The following is a 20,929-nucleotide window of genomic DNA, read 5'->3' on the forward strand; positions in this document are numbered from 1 at the left end:
TCTTTAGAAACTCCTAGCTCAGAACCTGGAAGAGCATGGATAGGCACTCTTTTTTTTTTTTTTTTTTTTGAGTTCAATTTGCCAGCATGGATAGGCACTCAACATGACTTCTGTTTGAGCTGGGTCTCAAATAGTCACTTCATCCTGTCGACTCGTCTTCCCAAGTGAACACACATAAACAGAAAATTTTTCAAAAGATCACTTTATTGCCACGCAACATTACACATGCTAGAAAAGATTTGCACTGAGTAGTTTCCTGAGGGGAAAAAGTCAAAGTCAAAAATTTTAAGAGCTAGAAAGGAAGAGGAGAATTGTTCATGGAGGTAATAGCAACTGATGATTAGATAATGACTGAAAATGAGCTCAAAGTGTAGGGCAAATGAATCTATAGGTCTGTACATGATTGGTTAAACAAGTCTCATTGTTCTTTGGCCTAGAAAAAAAAATCTTCACTTACATTCAGTAACTATCTGACTTAGCACAATTACTAAGATCATGGTTCTTTCAGAGCATTAGTGTTAGAACAGTTGATGTGAAGTACAACGTTCAGCAAGCAATACTAGTGATATTATAAATCCAAAGTGTTCATTTTACATTCCCCCTCTATCTATGCAGGAATCCCCTCAGTAATGCAGAAGGACGTGCTTATCCAACACAAACACCCAAAGTCCATCGGCTCTGAATCAGTTTAATTAATCATCAACAAATAGGACAAAATTCCATTAGCTAAAGTTGTATATTAACTAAGACAAAACCTGTATGAAAGAATAGTTACATATTAAACAGAAATTTCTCTAAAAGTGTATTTACTGACTCTTCTTCAGGGCTCCTTATTTGAAAAGAATTTGGGCTGGAAAGTGTTACTTTCTCTGACACACCAACACATCACTCTTTCCCAAACAAGTGACTCAGTGTAATCTTTGCCACAAGCCTTTATGATTTGCATATTATGTAACTCTTATATTTATCTTCCTTCATAAATATTTCAAAACTTACAGAATTCCTTTAGTCTCCTCCCCTCCTCAATGGGGAGTGTTGACTTGAACATATGGCCCCCACAGAGATGAGCTCTTTGAAATCAGAAAACATTTTAATCTTTGCATTCCCAGCACCTAACACCATGTCATTCACATTGAATGAAGTAGCTACCCTGATGTTGAATGCTGGTAGAGGATTTGGTTGGGTCTTGAGAGAATGCAACTTGTTTGGAATAACCAATGTGGAAATGGAAAGGAAAGTTAATCAGGAGCAAGTTACTGAACAGTATTAGTGGAAGTTTGAGGCCACTCTTATTTTCTCCCTGGGAATTCTATGTAAATTATAGAAAAATAAAATTATCATGGGGGGATTTCATGAAGAAAAAAATCACACGATTTGTTAATTCTGATTAATATTTTGATTTTGTCGTGGTTTTTCTTTTAACTCTTTAGATATGATTTCCTGTCGAGATGGACAATAGACAGACTTGATGCGCTATCAAGTAATTGAAGTGTTGATTATACTTTAACCCAAATGCACTATTTATCAAAGTCCTCTCAGCTTTCTTGAATGATTTATTATGCCCAAAGTAAATCTGTGTCCCAGATGGAACTAAGTATGGAAAGACAAGCTGATGTCAGTACGTTCCCTGAGAATAGTTAGAAAAGGACAGATACAGGTGGGTAAAAAGAGATGCAAGTCCTGGAAGTTCAAGAGATTTTTTTGAATAAAATAAATGGTGACACTCTATGGATGTAACCAGCTCCTATGGATTCCTACTTCTCATTGATTTGCCGACTTAAGAATAATGACCTCAGAGCCATTCCCCTTTAAAGGGGAAAGGAGAAAAAATGAGTGGGAAATATCAGAAAGGGAGACAGAACATGAAAGACTCCTAACTCTGGAAAATGAACTAGGGGTGGTGAAAGGGGAGGTGGGCGGGGCGTGGGGGTGACTGGGTGATGGGCACTGAGGTGGGCACTTGACGGGAAGGATGAGCACTGGGTGTTATTCTGTATGTTGGCAAATTGAACACCAATAAAAAATAAATTTATATATATATATACCTCAGAGCCAGAGAATCAAGGCTAAAATGATAGCTTTGGAAATATATAACCGTGTGACCTTGGGAAAGAAAGAAACCTTTCATAATATTAGTTCCTATGTTCTAGTGTCAGTATGAGAACCAAGTGAGGCAATGTATTTAAAGTGATATGATGATGAAGTCACACATTTTAAATTCAGCATGAAATTTTCTTGCTCCAGAAGTAGACTCTTATGGCCTTTGACCAATTAAAACCTTGGGTCCCTTAGCAATCCAAACAACTCACATTTTATGATACTCTCATTTTATTTTATTTTTTATTTTTTTATTTATTTTTTATTTTTTTAAAGATTTTATTTATTTATTCATGATAGTCACAGAGAGAGAGAGAGGCAGAGACACAGGCAGAGGGAGAAGCAGGCTCCATGCACCGGGAGCCCGATGTGGGATTCGATCCTGGGTCTCCAGGATCGTGCCCTGGGCCAAAGGCAGGCGCCAAACCGCTGCGCCACCCAGGGATCCCTGATACTCTCATTTTAAAAGATAGTTTCCAGGTCTCGTGGATCTTAACTACTTCTGTGTGGTACTAACACATGACTTTCTATCAGCGTCCTTTTGCCAGCACTAGGTCCATAACCTCGCTTAACCTCAAGAGAAGGGATCTAAAAATTGCAAGCGCACATGCCTAGTGAACAGTGAATGTCTCTTGACACTGCTTTTTGATTTTGTATGACCGTAGCAAGTTACTTAATCTTTTTAATCCTAATTATTTACCTGTAACCTGAAGACAGGGATAAGTGAGTATTTAACATGTACTTATGGAGGAGGACTACTGGCTTCACTCCATCCTATTGAATGAACTTGTACAAGTTTCTGAACTTTCCTCTGCCTCAGTTTTTCTCTCTCGTGTGACAATAATACTTTGGAATTAAATAAGATTTAATTTTTTTTTTTTTTAGTCCACTTGCTTCGATCAGAGTAAGTGCTCAAAAACTATTAGCTCTCTCCGTGATTATTGTATAATTTTAACATAATTGGCATTATTCATGGATAAGTTCAATTGTAGCAAGATAATAAAAGCAATATAAAATACACATGACCATATCTATCTTACTTTGTAAAAGCTCTCAGTACCTTCAAAATATTTGTTGATTCTCCTCCACTCTGAGATTTGTTATTTGAAGCATATCCTGAAATTCTTGTAATTTATTATGGCCTTTTCTTTAATAGTTAAAGTATTCTTCACCTAGTAACTGTGCAAAAAGTGTCTGTTCACTGACTGCCTGGCAGCATAAGAAGGCTGTTGGATATGACAAAATTTGCAGACAATACAGTTCTTTGTACTTTTACTAAGTATAATCGTATCTGGCCAGCCAATGAAGTGATAGCCTGAGCAGTAAAATATGTGTTTGGGAAGTTAGATAACACCTTACGATGGTGCCAAACGTGGGTGTAAATTTCAGGAGCTGAATATTTCAAGTATATCTAGTGTGTTGCCAAGTCAAGAGAGCAGAAGGGAACCATCATGGGAAGAAAGACTATTTTGCTTCTGATCATGGGGGTCTTCTGGGCATATTATATATATATTCCTCTCCCAGATAATATTGAAGAGTCATGGAAACTACTGTGCATGACCACGTATTGGAAAATTCTAACAGATTTGGTAAGTATAGAGTTTTATTGGCTCTGAATATTTAACATTTTAATCAGGAGAAAATAATTATTTGCATTATTGTTTTTATAAAAATTTCTACTGTTTTGGAAATTTTGTTCTTATTGCTTGCTTGCTGATGCTAACACCTTTTTTTTTTTTTAATTTTAACTATTTAATGCAGATCCCTAACAGAATGAGTAGAGGAAGTAGTCAAGTAGCTTTCATTTAAAATTTTAAAAGACATAATCATTTAAATATTAAAAGACAGGAAGACAAAAAAATCTTATTCTGAGCCACAATGCAGTGCTTTTTTTTAAAATATGAACTTCAGAAATAAAAAGATTGAACAGTGTTGTGATTAGCTACAGAATTCTATGCGATAATCTTGTATTCTGACATGAAAATGCATTTGTATTGAAATATTTGTAAACAAGTCAGCTGGCAAAAAGCCAAGGGAAACTGGATGCACACAATTTCCAGTTGTAAAAGTGTGAGCTACTAAGGTAACAGGGTAGCTGGTTGGCTGACTGCCCATGGTGTCCAAGCTGCCTCTCGAAGATCTGTGGTTCTTTTCTAATAAGGCTCATTCTGTGAAATTGAAACCATTCTTTAAACTCTCCTGTAGACATCTCTGTAGTAAATTGCTTTCTGTGGCAAAAAGCAAAACAAAATAAAACATAAAATGAAATAAAAGTAAGTCAAGGACAGTTAGCCTGGGTATTCAACCTCTGGCTCATTATTTCTTTCCTTGCATATTTTTTTTAAGTTGTTTTTGTTTTTGTTTTTGTTTTTTTAAGCTCTCTTCTGGAATTGAGTGTAGCTCTGAATAAGTGCAAGGCATGTCTTACTTTCATTTTCTTTTTAGTGATTTGATCACTTGTAATAATTTTGCTAGCACATATGTTGTTAGATTTGGGTCAGTTTCACTGGAATAGAGTTTCAAGTCTTATTTTTTCTAAGTTATTCTTGAATTATATTTAAAATATTTATTTTGGAAAAGAATTTCAAAAAATAGAATATTTTCATTCATAGTTTTGTTTTCTTTTATTATTTAGATTAATTATATGTACATATATACTTACACATACAAATACATATATGGTCGTCTTTGTATATTTCTAAAACGATGTCATTTTTTTCTCCTAGTACTTTTTCATCTTTTTCTACATTTTCCCCTCTTTTTGTTTTTCTCATTTCTATCATATATAATACCTTGGGCTTCTTTTAATTTGATGTTTACTTCTGAAATTATTTTATCTTTCTTATATTCCTTTTCTAATTTCTACCAGTACCAGATTTTAGTCACCCTTCCTTTTGACAAGTGATCACCTCCAAATATCTTTCTATATCTTCCATGAATATGTGTATTTCTCCTTTGTGATATTTCTTCTTACATAATTTAAAAAATCCATTCTGCAATATTGTGTAATGTATTTCATCCACTTTGAAGCAACTTGTTTCTAATTTGTTTTCTTCATGTGTTGGAAACTGTTATTTTTCTTATAGTACCTAGTACCTTTCATGAATATCATATATATACAACTTTTGTATTATTTCTATTTGACTGAGATGGCTTTTATTGGACAAACTATTACAGGAATGTCCTGGAGAACAGAGGTAGGGTCAATATATTTTTTTTCTTTCAGTTTTTGTGCTATGACACAAAATTGCTAAGTTTATACATATATATTTATTCTCTTAAGAATGAAAGAGTCTCACCAAATCAGAGATTCCCACTAGCAGGATTAAAACATTATAAGGCTTGACAGTGGGAGAAGTAAAGAAAGTCAGAAATTACCCAGGAAGGTTTAGAGGTAACCGGTATCTTTGTCATTATTGATTTGTTGTTTTCTCTCTTGTTCTATGTGGTTTTCTACAGAAGAAAAATGTAGATTTACCTTAAAGCCTTCACTCCTTTTTTTTAAAGAAAAAAATGAGTTTATTTATTAAATACATCAGATTACCATAGAATGTGACATCTTTCCAAACCTCTGTGAAGTCCATCACACATTGATGAAGTAGCCAGTTTTTTGCCAATCCTCTTTTCCTCCACCAAAAAGAAAAAAAACCAACAGTTTCTCAGTTGAATTTAATGCCATCGGGTCATATTTTGTGCTTCGCCAATCAATTTGAACTTAAGATAAAGAGTAGTAATTCAAACTTTTGATAATTCGGAGATGAAGATAAATGGAAGCCATTGAATACAATCAACTGTCAACTTGTTTGTGGTGAAGCATTATGTCCTGGAATAGAAATATCAAATATAGTTAACTAATATGCCAACTCTAATAGATTTCTCAGCATTACCTTGAAAGGACTAGGAGATTGCATTGAGTCTTGGTAATAAATAACATTATTGTCAAATAACATAATACTGTCAGACCCACCGGGGTGAGGGATTACAAGCATTTGTGAAAAGTGTTTTCCACCATTATACCAGAATGTAAGGTTTTCCTTAGCTGCACTGAGACAACTGGAAGCTTCCTAGGTTTGAGGCCATTTTTAAAAATACCAGGTTTATCATCTCTGTTCTTTGTCTATATTTGGCATTGATTCCTCTAGCCCTGCTGACTTCTTTTTGCTACTGTGGCCTCAAAGATAACCCTAGTTGGCCTTTAGGGGGTGAGGACCAATGGTCATTTCAGTTTCCAAGTTGCCAAATGCGTATCCTTCCTATGCAAAACCCTAACTTGGGTGCAGCCAATGACATAGGTACTGTTTCTTAACTTTGAATGATCAGAAATTCAATTTTATTATTTTTCCTTCAGGAGCTAGATCTATCTCTGTATGACAGATTAAGATACAAGAAATAATTTTGTCCATAAATTGAAGGATATAAATTCTAGAGTTGGTCAGAATTTTCCTTCTTTGTTATCTGATATTTCAAATTTACATAAAAAATTCCTTTTAAGGGTATAGAGTTATACAAAGAGAGTAAGTGATCTGAGAAGATATGTCTGTTAAGCTACTGCTCTCATTCATCACAGTTCACTAAAGGAAAGACAATTAAAGAAACCATAAAACCTTTGTGATTCAACTCAGACTCCAGGGACACTGTACAATATTTTTAACACATTGGTAACTTCTTAGTCCTTTTCATTTTTTAAAAAAATATTTTATTTATTTATTCATGAGAGATAGAGAGAGGCAGAGACACAGGCAGAGGGAGAAGCAGGCTCCCTGTGGGGAACCCGATGTGGGACTCGATCCCAAGACCCTGGGATCACGACCTGAGCTGAAGGCCAATGCTCAATCACTGAGCCCCCCAGGGGCCCCATAGTTTTTTGTATATATTTATTACACTTCCTAGTCGGATCCAAAAGCTTGTAAGATTATAAAGTCTCATCTTACAAAATTTTATACTTAGTACTGTCTTACACAGCATGGTATAATTACTATTTTTTTTTAACAATTCTCATCTTGTATAACATAGATAATTTTCTATCATTTTAAAAATATTTATTTGAACTAACCAGTCTCATTCTTAGCAGATAAAATACTTGGGTCTGGTGATTTATGTTTTAAAAGAGGGACTTATATTTTCTCTATTTGACTTTGATTTAAAGCCAGAGGGCCAACTAAATTAGCATCATTTACTTTTGTGACAACTACTTTGTGTCATAGGTTGTACAAAGTTTTAAGTTCTAATTTGTAAAAATTAAATAAATATATGCTTATAATCTATTACTTTTCTATGTTGACATTTAAAGTCAGCAGCCCTGATGTTTATGGGATTCCTTCAAACATTTTTGTTAATTGGTTGGAATGCTGTACAAAAATCATACCCAGCAGAAACATGGAGGATATTATTCAATGCTCTGTATAAATAATGTAGAAATAAAGAAGACAGAAGATGGTACACTGGAGGCAGGAGTCTCCATCCCTTGCATAGTTGTAGGGAGGAGCAGGTAAGAGACAGCAAAGTGTTGGGGCGCATGGTCAGCATATGTGACACTGTCTGTGTGGGAAGTATATGCAGAATATGGACAAGGCTTGAGCATACTTGTAGCAAGAATGATTGGTCTCCCATAGCCTTTTAAACATGGATTAGATGGGATGCCCGGGTGGCTCAGCAGTTGAGCACCTGCCTCTGGCTCAGGGTGTGATCCTGGATTCCACATCGAGCTCCTTGCATGGACCCTGTTTCTTCCTCTCCCTGTGTCTCTGCCTCTCTCTCTCTCTCTCTCTGTGTGTGTGTGTGTCTCTCATGAATAAATAAATACAATATTTAAAAAAATAAGCATGGACTAGGCATTTGCAGTTCACTCTGCATGAAATACTGCCCTCCTGGCTGCAATTGTAACATGAGGGCAGTCATTTGTTGGAAGTGTATATGTTTTGTGATGGGCCAGACCCAACGTGACCAGAGAGTTAAGTTTCTGCCCAATTTCTTATACCATGAAAAGTTCCATGAATACTGAGGGATCTTGGAGGGCTACATCTGCTGTCACCCTCTGTCTTCAATGGGCCTTTTGCAATGATGCTCACTAAGGGACAGAATATTAGCTAATCATGAGTGACACTCGACTCCAGAGTCAGACTTGGGCTTGAGTCCCATATCCAGCACTTATTGCCTGGGTGGACGTGAACAGATCTTTTAACCTCCCCTACCTCAGTGTACTCAACTGAATATCTGGGGATATAGTACTACATACCAGGTCTTACTAAGAATCGAATGGGTACAAGCACAAATCTGGCAAAAATTAAAAAACAACAAGTATAGTGTTATTTATATCTATCTCCATTCAACTGCCTTTGGTATCACTGGATGTTTGCGATTTTACAGCTGGATACAATTGCATGAAAAAAGTTTCCAGCTGAACGTTGGCAATACTGAATAATATAAATATGGTGAATCATGTTCAAGTCAAATTTCTGTAAAAATACCTGTAAATTTTATAGAGATAGATACAGACAGAGCTAGGGATATGCATATGAATACAGATTTGGACTTGGATTAGACATAGATATTAATAAGATCTATATAAATACATATAATACATTATATACATGTGAATATATGTATTATGAAGCTGTTAGTATTTATCAATCTATCATCAATCTGTTAGTTGATTGCATGGTGTCTTTTATCCTTTCTTTTGATTATAACTGACTTTTTTAAAACTAACTTTTTAACTTCAGGAAAATCTAATAATTCCACAATATCATAACATTGATTTTGGATCAAATTCTACTGCAACATTAGACTAAATAAAACAGGATAATTACTGGAAATGACCTTCAATACGTGAATTAGAAAATTAGAAATGGATTATTATCAGTGCAATTCACAGCTATTTCACAATGCCTACAATTTAAAAATTTTTTAATTTTAATAATTTCTTTGGTCATTATATTTAATGATACATGATATAAACCATTTATTTTGTTGTTAGCTAGTTAGAACACATTAAGCTGCTTGTTAAAACTCTTATAAAGAAAGGAGACCATGTTCTGAAAACAGCTCCCCACAATGCAGCCTCAATAGAGATTCCCAGTATAACTCAGTATAATTCAACAGTAAAGCTTAAGAAGGTTAGTTAGCTTCGAGATAACTTCTAGGTTTTTGTAAATACTCTGTCATTCATTTATTTCAGGCTTTTGATCAAATTGTCTTGACTCTCTTACTAAACCTAAAATTTTTAAACACTCATAATGTACAGATTTAACAGATTAAAAGCACCCATCAGATACTGTCTCCATATTGATCCCCCTCCTCTTCCTACCTGACCACCCTACTCAAAGTCTTTCTTTACTCTGTCTTCTATAATAGGTTCTTTATGTGAATGTCCATTTTTTCCAATGTCCATGAAGGTGAAAATTCTATCACAGGCATCTTGCATCAATACATTTTCTAGCACTGTACTTTGCACACACTGAACCAATGCAGGATATTTTGTGGAATTACATCACGTTCACTTGCACTGAAGAAACTTGCACTCCAGGGACTCCCCTGATGTGGGCCTGGGTCCCTGCACAGACTTCATTGGCATCCTGACTCCTTTATGCTTTCTTCTCTAAGGGACCCCAGGGGGGATTGTTGCTCCTGGAACTTTTAAAAAAAGATTTTATTTATTTGAGAGAGAGAGAGAGAGCCTGAGCAGGGTGAGGGGCAGAAGCAGAGGGAGAAGCAGACAAAGTACACCAAAGTATGATATACTTAAATATGTGTTTGTGTGTATGTGTGTGATGTATATATACTCATACTCACACGTATATTTTTACTCATATACACAGTCATATATATATGCTCATGTATAAACACACACCATATATACATATATGATTAAATACAAATATATTTTTATTTCATTAATACATGTTTATTAAGCAGAGGCAAACATGAGAAGTTTATAGGACAAAAGTGGTGCAGATGACTAGCGAAGGAGTAAGGCATTCTCATTGGGAATTTGTACAAAGTGTTGCCATTGCCTAAAAAAAAAAGCAAGTCAGGATCATTATCGCAGAGAGTGTATAGTTACTTGTAGAAGGGGAATAGGAATATATTTGCTCAAAATCAGAAGTTCCTGAATTCCTAACAAAACTTGCCACCACCTCCCTACCACACCCCTAGTTGCCCCAGACCTTTTGATCACCACTGGATCTGCTCTGGGACAGAGCAGTTTGCAGCAGAGCCTGGACCTGGTGCAGAGCTTTCCTTATCTTTTGTTCCCACTAAAATCCAATGGGCTGAGTTATCAGCCTTACTTGATAAGTAATTGAGAGTATTTTGCTCCCTTAATCTGAAGTGAGTCATGGAGCATTTTGCCCCTTTTTTAGTGGTGAGGATACAAATATAGCAACTTTTTCCTCACTTCAGAGATACTATCTCAAGAAGTCCCAGACTACTGAACACCTAGAAACCAGGGATCCCTGGGTGGCGCAGTGGTTTAGCGCCTGCCTTTGGCCCAGGGCGCGATCCTGGAGACCCGGGATCGAATCCCACGTCAGGCTCCCGGTGCATGGAGCCTGCTTCTCCCTCTGCCTGTGTCTCTGCCTCTCTCTCTCTCTCTCTCTGTGACTATCATAAAAAAAAAAAAAGAAAAAAAAATTAAAAAAAAAAAAAAAAAAAGAAACCAAAGTAGCAAGTCCCTAAATTTCCATGAAGTTTACTACATGTCCTTTGCCACATATATGACTTACCAAGGCATGCATAGTATTTGCTGTTTCCCAATCACCAGATGTATCAGCTTGATGACACAGTGTTGTGGACCAGTATGATGTCCTGGAATATATGGAAACAGTCAAATCCTTGTAGACCAGATAATGCAGGGAGCAGGAGAGTTCCTAGAGACTTGAAACAAGACAGTGATGGTGCACTGTCTTCCTTGCTAACTGGTAGAGAAGGAGACAGACTCAAATGAATAGCTGTGTCCTAGAAGCCAGGGGCTCTGTGGATTTGTTCCGTTAAAGAGATCCTATCTGGAGTAGCAGCTACAATTGGATTTACTACCTGATTAAGATAATTATGTCTTTCTCAAATAGTCGCCTGTCCTCTGTATATATCATATAGTTGATACACTCTTTGACAAAATAAAACCAGGCACCAGTTAAAAGGGGTAAGGTCAGATTTTAATCAGTAATATATTATTAGAACAGGATAGTGAGTCAGCATGCTTTGAATTTCAACTTCAGTTTGCACAGAGGTGATTTGGGTATTTTAAAGGGAGAATGGGAGTAGTGAAGGGAGCAAGGGAGGGCTCAGGGATCAGGAAATGAGAAGTGACAAGAGGTTGCTTATTATACATGCATTTCCGGGCACTGGCAATTATGGAAGTTAGAATTCTATCCTTCAGTTCTTACTACTGATTACATCCCACAGGAATGGCTTTTAGGTCCTTGAGAAAGACACTCCTAAATTGTAGGAGATACATTTCAAAGAGGCAGAGAAAGGATTCACCATTGTAAACCCATTTAGTAAATACTCTCAGAAAGGATGATCAGGGGCTTGTCTCTAGGGTGTTGGCTAAGAACAGCAGTACATTTTTGCAATAGCGTTGAGCTTTCTCAGGCAGGCCCTTTAAGGAAATCTAGAGTTATCCTAGGGATGGACCTTGAGCTTGACCTAGTTAATGTTTTAGGTTTGTTAATATGAGAAGAAAGAGGGTGGATGAAGTCCTTAGTCCTTAGTGGATGAAATCCTAGTTTTCATAGGACAACATTGAGGCCCAGTTGAGAAGGGGGCTCAGAAGAGTCAGGCTAGTACTTAGGGAGAGAGAATCTTTGTCATTTTAAGACTTGCAACCGAAATGATGACTTCTAAATTTTTCAGATCTCTTAATTGTGGCAGTAATCTTTGTGATTCCCTGGGACGTATAACTGCTTTTGTTTTACTATTTCAGTAGGGAGGAGCAGTTCAAGGTGTCTCTACCTGGCCCTCACTTCCATGGAGGGCCTCTTGATTAATCTTTTTTTTTTTAATTTTTTAAATTTATTATTTATGATAGTCACAGAGAGAGAGAGAGAGAGAGAGAGAGAGGCAGAGACACAGGCAGAGGGAGAAAGCAGGCTCCATGCACCGGGAGCCCGATGTGGGATTCGATCCCGAGTCTCCAGGATCGCGCCCTGGGCCAAAGGCAGGCGCTAAACCACTGCGCCACCCAGGGATCCCCTCTTGATTAATCTTGATTAGTGGAATAAGGAGCCAAAGTAAGGACACTGCCAGTTGCCAAGTATGTCTATTTCAACTATCCATTGAGAGAAACTGGGGAAATAAACACCGCCATGGATATATACACCTAGTGGACCCATTTCAATTTGGAATCAATCTAGAACACTATTTCATACTTTTTTTTTTTTTTCACTATTTCATACTTAATATCCTTAAGCTTCCACTCTGCTTGTAGGCCATGGTGGCTTTGGAGTCCCCAGGAATTAATAGCACTTCTGAATGAGTGCCTAGTATTCTCTTTCCAAAGTCTGGGCATTCCCCTTTCCCTCAATATTAACTCATCCAAACCAAAGGTCTTGGTTCTCCTGAGGAATGCTAGGAGGAAGATGTATAGTACATTTGTAATAGTTTTGCGTGAGTCTCTCCTGAGGAGACCCTGCCTTTCCTCCATTCAACGAGTCTGAGTCCTTAAATGTCTCACCTCTGGAAATTGGGTAAGAAACCATAATAATGCAGAGTAAGTCAGACTTCAGTCGATTGCCCTGCCATTGTTTTCAGACATCAAGATCATTTTATTGCTGCAGTGATCTCCGAAATTATGTTTCACTTCATCACTGCTGCTCATTCCAGTAACTACATAGGCCTTGTATTTGATAGTTTATCACTGCTATTTGGGTGATAACTTTGGGATTTCATCCTTTCTATTGAAATCAGAAGATCCATATCAATATCACAATCTTCCACTGTCATTTCTGGGCGATAGATGACAATCATTGCAAGTATTTTTACTGAGATTCTAGAGTTCCATTCACCAATACATTTCTCAGTGTCTTAGTATAGAGATTATTTTCTGGACTTGGCTGAAATACACAATATGGGGGTGGGTTGTAGGCTGCAATAATAAATTACATCCAAGATTACTATTTCCCTAAGCCTTTGGCTTTCCTCCCTTACAATACCTGGGAAATTCGGCATCTCATTTTCCTCAAATGCTTCTACTGATGGGCTTGGTTTCTGTTGCTTCGGCTAGGGGAGGCCTGATAGGATTTGGGAGTTTAGGGTGTTCAGTACTCCTGTAGATGTTTCCAGTCTAGTACTCAGAATATCATTTACAAATGAAAGCCAGACCAAGCTTTAACTTCCAACTAAAATAGCTGGCAAGACAGTGACTTCACCTTGCATTGCAATTCTATACTTTGCAAGTTCAAACTTTGGTTCTATTTTCCGACAGAGAGGTAAGAGATGAGATTTCTTTTAGGGAAAGTTTACAGAGTATCCGCTTTACTGACTGATTTGATCAACTAAAGCCTTGAGAATGTATTTCTTCTTTCAGTAACCTTTTAAGTTCAGTCAGTGCTTGAACTCATTTTTTTTATTTATAAATTTATTTTTTATTGGTGCTCAATTTGCCAACATATAGAATAACACCCAGTGCTCATCCCATCAAGTGCTCTCCTCAGTGCCCGTAACCCAGTCACCCCCACCCCCACCCACCTCCCCTTCCACCACCCCTAGTTCGTTTCCCAGAGTTAGGAGTCTCTCATGTTCTGTCTCCCTTTCTGATATTTCCCACTCATTTTCTCTCCTTTCCCCTTTATTCCCTTTCACTATTTTTTATATTCTCCAAATGAATGAGACCATATAATGTTTGTCCTCTGATTGACTTATTATTTTCTTCACAACATTTTATTGCAGCAGCTACTTGGTCTCTCAAAACTCTCCTTTAATGGGAACTGTTACAGGTATTCATTTAATAACTATTTTGCTACTACATTTTGTTCATTAACTGGTTCTATTTTACATTGGCAATGAGACCATTTAGTATCTTTAAAAGATTTTATTTGTTTACTTATTCATGAGAGATCCAGAGAGAAAGAGGCAGATACATAGGGAGAAGCAGGGTCTTGGAGGGAGCCTGATGCAGAACTGGATCTGGGACCCCAGGATCACAACCTGAGCCGAAGGCAGAAGCTCAGCCACTGAGCCACCCAGGAGTCCCCATTTAGTATCTTTAAAGCTAACCAGGTCGTTATCTAATTACAACACATGTCTTAAATGTTCTCCTTTCTGAGAACTCTCCTTCTAGACTATATTCTCTACCAATTATCATTGTGTTAGAATATATATATATATATATATATATATATATATATATATATATATAATCAGTAGGAATACATTGAGATTATGGAATGTGAGATATACAACCTTGCAGCACCGAACTGGTAATTTTCAGAACAACCAGAGGCATGGAAAGCCACGTATTTGTCAGTATGCATATAAATACCGACAGGGGCTCAGAGAAAATAATGGCTTTTTCTTTATTTCTGCTCTCACAGTCTTGTAGGAGTGCCTCTTTGTGGCATAATTTCACCTGACATGGAGGTCTGGGAAATGTATTTCCCTGACATGCCTTTTACAGACAAGGTGGAGATGATTCAGTGTTGAAAACAGATAATTTTGCTTATTCCTTTTGTACCTATTTTATCTTCATATGATGGGAAAGGGGTTGACCCAACTCTTTAATCGATCTCCTAGGACCATAGTCCACATGTTTCCACTTTAGGATTGGAAAACAAATCTTTTGATTCTTGGAATTCCAACATGATAGATTCTTCATGGTTTGGCTCACACTCACCTCTTGGGGTCCCTTGTCTTTTATGCATCCTTGGGTGGACCTGATTTAATAGCTTTACTAAGCTACCTGCATTTCTCCAATTGCAGTAGGAATCTTTAAATTTGGCCCAAAGTGAGATTTCCTCCTTTATTTGGCCAAACTCTTGCATAACAGAGTTCACCTACTATTTGAAAACTTCTCCCCAGGTCTCATGTCCAGGCAATTAGAGTTTATCTTCCTATTGACCTTTGCCAAAGTTCATTGTACATGTTTATGATACATGCAGTTATGTTACTTCATGACTGCTTATATATCATTTCTCCCACTTGGCTGAGCTTATTTAGAGTAGGGAACATACCCTGTTTGTCTTTGTACTCAAAGTAGGAAGCATAGAACCTTCCAAGTTGTAATACCTCAATAATTCTTTACTTTTTTTTTAATCTGAGGCAACTATTGTGGTAAAAAGTCTGAATCTCCAGTATTTCTAATTGTGTCATGCAGATTCACCTGTGACAATCTGACACAGGACCATTGGGAGCATGCAACATACTTCTATGTCTGTAAACAACATTGACCTTTGATGTTTATAACCTGGTGTACTCCCCCCCACCTCTTTAGAGTCTGTTTGCTGAACTACTGGGAGTCAACCATTTCATGAACATTTTTATGTTCTTTATGAACCTTCAAGAAGTTCCACCCACATCTGATGAAAATGTCACTGTGATGGAGACAACTTTCAACAATGTTCCTGTCCGTGTATACGTACCAAAACGAAAGCCAGAGAGACTAAGAAGGGGTTTATTTTATATTCATGGTGGTGGTTGGTGTCTGGGGAGTGCTGGTATGTGCCCTTTGTTGAAAATCTTAGTTTATTGTATAGTGTGTGTGTGTGTGTGTGTGTGTGTGTGTGTGTATTTAAAGATTTTGTTTATTTATTCATGAGAGATCTAGAGAGAGAAGCAGAGAAACAGGCAGAGGGAGAAGCAGGCTCCATGCAGGGAGCCCGATGTGGGACTTGATCCTGGGACTCCAGGATCATGCCCTGGGCCAAAAGCAGGGACTCAACTGCTGAGCCACCCAGGGATCCCCATATAGCATATATTTTATTAAGATGTTGACTTCAGCATATCAGGAAGATATATTTGTTAAACATCCTAGATAATATAACACTTAGGCTGTCTGAAATCCCTTTCTTTGGATCTATGTTAGTTTAAAGGAATTATTTCAGATCTCTTTCTGAAAGAGAATAATGATTTGCTATAGCAAATCTCGGGCCAGAAGGAAAAGTGTCTCATAAGCATTTATTATTTAACTTGTTAATTGCAGAAATAATGGAATGTTATGATGAAAACCAAAATGAAGTACATGGATTAGTGGATATGAAATGAGGAAATGGAGATGATGACTCTAGTCTTTCATTCAGCTTAGACAATAAAGAAATGAAAAAGGTGCTAGATGGAAAAGCAGCCAAAGTTGAGTAAGGGTATTTTATCTTTATTTGATATAAAGAAATAGTTATTTTAGTTTATTTTATGCATTTTAATATTTACATAAATCCATGAAATATATATTTTATTGTATATAATGTTCCTTTATATAAAAGTTTATACCTTATTTTATGTGTAAGTACATTTTTATATTATACGTATTTTATATTTACATAAGAAAGATCTATGAGCAGATATTTTATTTTACATTTTTTATAATAAATTTATTTTTTATTGGTTTCAATTTACCAACATACAGAATAACACCCAGTGCTCATCCTGTCAAGTGTCCCCCTCAGTGCCCGTCACCCAGTCACCCCCACCCCCCACCCTCCTCCCCTTCCACCACCCCTAGTTCGTTTCCCAGAGTTAGCAGTCTTTATGTTCTGTCTCCCTTTCTGATATTTCCCACACATTTCTTCTCCCTTCCCTTATATTCCCTTTCACTATTATTTATATTCCCCAAATGAATGAGAACATATAATGTTTGTCCTCCTCCGATTGACTCATTTCACTCAGCATAATACCCTCCAGTTCCATCCACATTGAAGCACAGGGTGGGTATTTGTCGTTTCTAATGGCTGAGGAATATTCCATTGTATACATAAACCACAGCTTCTTTATCCATTCATCTTTCAATGGACACTGAGGCTATAAGCTGAAGGTAAAGATGGCAGTTAATAGAAGTATGTTGGAAGAATGGGGGTTAGCTGGGGGACGGAATGAGGTTTGCATGATCTTGGGGATATGAGAAGAAACTGGACTTAGTTTGGAGGAGAAGTACTAACAAAACATAGAAGGAGGAACACTTTCTCTGTGACAGGAGGAAAAGAGATGTCGATGGTATTGATGTAGACCGGAAATGTAAATCAGAGTAGTAAGGGGTGTGATCCTGTCTGTCACTTTCTATAAATACAGGCAGTGAAGTCATTAGCTGGCAATGAAGTGAGGTTTCTAAGGCAAAATTTGACTATGCTATGCCTCAGTTGGTTTCCATGAGTCCCTGCTGCCCAAAGCACTTCCTTAAAATCTCATCAAAGTATTACTGAAGAATGGGAATAAGCTTATCAGGATAAAGGAACTAAATAAGAATGAGCTCTGAAACAAAATGGTATTTTCCTGATTTTTGTATTTTTATTAAAAAGACATGAAAATGTATATTCTAATCCCAAATATAAGAATGACTTTTTACAGCAAATGTTAAATAAAAGCTTACAACTTAGTATGTATGTGATATTTTAGGAATATTCAGCACCTTACTTCAGAAATCATTTCAAGATAGTATCTACTCTTCATGGTCCACATGATTTAATGCTTGTGACAACTATATATTCTGAGATTTTCCCCATAACACTTTACGATTTGGCCCTCCTGTCATTACTGGCAAATTCCATTTTATCTTACAATTTTCTTATCTGCGAAAGGGAGCACTTGCCCAAGCCCAATAGCAAACATGTGTGACTCATCCCGACTCTATACACATGGCCAAAAAAACCCCCAGAAAACACATTTTTCTTCTTGTCTGCCTAGAACATATGAATATATAAATCAGGTTTTAGCTTTCCCTACTTCATCTTTTCTTTATCTTTCTCTGGCAGTTTCTTAATTTTTTAAAAATATTTTATTTATTTATTTGACAGAGAAAAAAAGAGAGCCAGAGAGCACAAGCAGGGGGAGCAGAGGAAGCAGGCTCAGCAGGGAGCCTGATGCAGGGTGGGGATCATGACCTTAGCTGAAGACAGGGAGTTAACTGACTGAGCCACCCAGGCGCCCCTCTCGGGAGCAGTTTTAATAAAGTCTAGTGCTATTTCCACACAACCCTTTGTGTACCTCTCCATTAAAATTGATGGGATGAGCACTGCCAATATGTTGGCAAATCGAATTAAAAAAAAAAAACCACTAAAATTTTGCATGGTTGCTTTTTGTTTATATGCTTGCCCCTCCCTACCCCTGTCCCTAGTAGATTGTGACTTACTGGAAGTCAGGGATTTAATATGCATGTGTTTATTCTTTCAACACCTAATGTATAGGGAAGGACAAGAAAGCTGACGACATAGTAAAAGGATCCCTGAGCAGAAGAATTCATATTCTATAGCTATGATGAAATCTTAAAAAAATTTTCCCAGAACATTTCAGTGAGGAATAAGGTATAGTGATAAGCTTTCTGTTGATAGAAAAACTCACCAATTCATTTGTCATATTTTGATTTTATTCTCCTTTATTTCAGCTTTTCTTGGTTATGACTCTCTGTCAAGACGGACAGCTGATAGACTTGATGCTGTTGTCATTTCAACCAAGTAAGGAGCACTGTTGATTTGTTTGAGTTTGAGCCAGATACCTTATATAGTGAGATGCTCTCAGCTGTCTTGGTTGTTCTTTGGTTATGCTGGGAGTGTTACAAAGAAATTAAGAAGATGAGGCTAAAGTGATCTTGACATGACCAGAAACGAGTAAGAGAGAAAAGAGTTATACAGTTTGGTCAAACGGGGCTCAAAAACAGGAAGTCAAAAAATTGTTACAATAAAATTAAACTACTGCATCTAAGGGACAAATGACCTCTGTTGGACTTCTAGCCTACTCCTTTTTTTTTTTTTTTGAGAGGCTCCACATGGGGCTTGAACTCACAACCCTGAGATCAAGAGTCAGAGGCTTCACTGACAGAGCCAGCCAGGCACCCCTAGCCTACTCTTAACTAGCAAAGTGAGTAAGATAGGAGCTTTGGAGTCAGAGAATCAGGTTCAAAGCCTGGTTCTAGAATTAATTGGATGACTGTGGCCACTGAATATCATTTTAGCTCAGTTTTCTCAGATGTAAACTGGGAGTCATATAATATTTTCTATATCACAGAGTTATTTTAAAAATTAGGTGATAAAATGCATTTAAAACAATTAACATAGTGTATTTCATGATATAATCCTTCATTAAATGAAGTTAGTCAGCAAATAACATACAGGAATACAAGCAAATTATTCTCAAGAAACATTTTATTTATTATTATTATTATTTAAAAAATTATTTATTTATTCATGAGAGACACAGAGAGAGAAAGAGAGAGAGAGAGAGGCAGAGATACAGGCAGGCTGCATGCAAGGAGCCCAATGTGGGACTCGATCCCAGGACTCCAGGATCAGGCCCTGGGCTGAAGGTGCTGCTAAACTGCTGAGCACCCAGGCTGCCCTCAAGAAACATTTTAGATCAATAATTAATAATAGAAAACAAACCCAATGGAATAAATAGAAAAATGAAGAAACTATGAAAAAAATCCCATAAAAGTGACTGCATGTCAACTTGATTATTAGATTAAGTTGAAATAGAATAATTCCTAAGCTTTGTTTGCTACTTATTGGTTAGTAATAAAGCATAATGATTACAAAGAAAATCACATTTTGGTAAAAGCTTAAGAGAAGTGATCACTTTTTTTTTTCTTAAATCTAATCCAAGTTTTACATTCAAGCCGTTACTTGTATCAAAATGTAAAAATTTGTAAAAGCTTTCATATCAACATTATCATAAAAATGAAGTTTGGATTCAAAATGACCGTAAATATCAGGTTTGCTAAAGAAAATTTTTTACTTTCGGTTTTACGGTTAGAGTATGCCCTCTCCTACACACAGATGCACATTTTTCAATGAAAAATAATTGACTTAAAGAATATCGCTAAAGAATATTGTTATTCTGCTTACAGCTACAGACTAGCACCTAAATATCACTTTCCAAATCAGTTTGAAGATGTATATAATGCATTAAAGGGGTTCATGCGCCAAGATGTTCTTGATAAATATGGTGTGGATCCTGAAAGAATTGGTATTTCTGGAGACAGTGCTGGAGGGAATTTGGCGGCAGCAGTGGCTCAACAGGTATGTTGCTTAGATTTGCTCCTTTTAAAAAACATTTTACACTTAAATATTTATTTCAAACATTAAAATATCAAAGCACTTATGTTACGTTCATATGTTAGAAATCAGAGATACATAAAGATAAGTATTAAAGAACATTTATATCCTTAGTGCTTCTATTTCTACTTTCTGCAGATTTCTTTTTTAAGATTGATTTACTTGAGAGAGGGCATTTGTTGGGGGTGTGTGTGAAGTAGGAACAGAGGGAGAGGGAGACAGAGTCTTTGTTTTTTTTTTTTAGATTTTATTTATTTATTCATGAGAGACACACAGAGAGAGAGGCAGAGACACAGGCAGAGGGAGAAGCAGGCTCCATGCAGGGAGCCCAATGGGAGACTCGACCCCAGCCAGGGCCCTATGATCAGGACCTGAGCCTATGGCAGATGCTCAACCACTGAGCCACCAAGGCGTCTTGAGGGAGAGAGAGTGTTAAGCTGACTCTGCACTGAGTGCAGGGCCTGATGTGGCACTCAATCTCATGACCCAAGGATTCCGACCCTGAGATCACAATCTGAGCCCAAACCAAGAGTTGGATGCTTAAATGACAGTGCCACCCAGGTGCCCATACCTTCTGCCAGATTTTTAAAAATAAAATGATAAAGTACTCTTCCTAGATCATTGGTTTAAACATAATTAATATG

General features: G+C 37.0%; 1 protein-coding gene and 1 long non-coding RNA gene across 3 annotated transcripts in view; one reads left to right on the top strand and one right to left on the bottom strand.

Moving 5' to 3' along the window:
* The first annotated feature begins 3,404 nt into the window (after nt 1-3,404).
* AADAC (arylacetamide deacetylase) overlaps nt 3,405-20,929 on the top strand; it is a 33,412-nt gene continuing 15,887 nt past the window's right edge. Inside the window, exons 1-4 of the mRNA XM_025436141.3 lie at nt 3,405-3,686; nt 15,524-15,746; nt 18,620-18,689; nt 20,078-20,249. Of these exons, the coding sequence (XP_025291926.1) occupies nt 3,549-3,686; nt 15,524-15,746; nt 18,620-18,689; nt 20,078-20,249 (603 nt within the window). The 5' untranslated portion in view covers nt 3,405-3,548. The remainder of the gene's footprint in view (nt 3,687-15,523; nt 15,747-18,619; nt 18,690-20,077; nt 20,250-20,929) is intronic.
* On the bottom strand, nt 5,349-11,210 carry LOC112652533 (uncharacterized). 2 transcript variants are annotated; one of them, XR_003131532.3, is made up of 2 exons: nt 10,821-11,210; nt 5,349-5,920 (listed from the first exon to the last, which is right to left on the bottom strand). It is a non-coding gene; the product is annotated as an uncharacterized LOC112652533 (long non-coding RNA). The 2 variants fall into 2 exon arrangements; XR_007405158.1 differs by lacking the exon at nt 5,349-5,920 and adding an exon at nt 9,964-10,109.

Source organism: Canis lupus, chromosome 23 (genome assembly GCF_003254725.2).
Source record: "Canis lupus dingo isolate Sandy chromosome 23, ASM325472v2, whole genome shotgun sequence".
NCBI classification, from domain to species: Eukaryota; Metazoa; Chordata; class Mammalia; order Carnivora; family Canidae; genus Canis; species Canis lupus.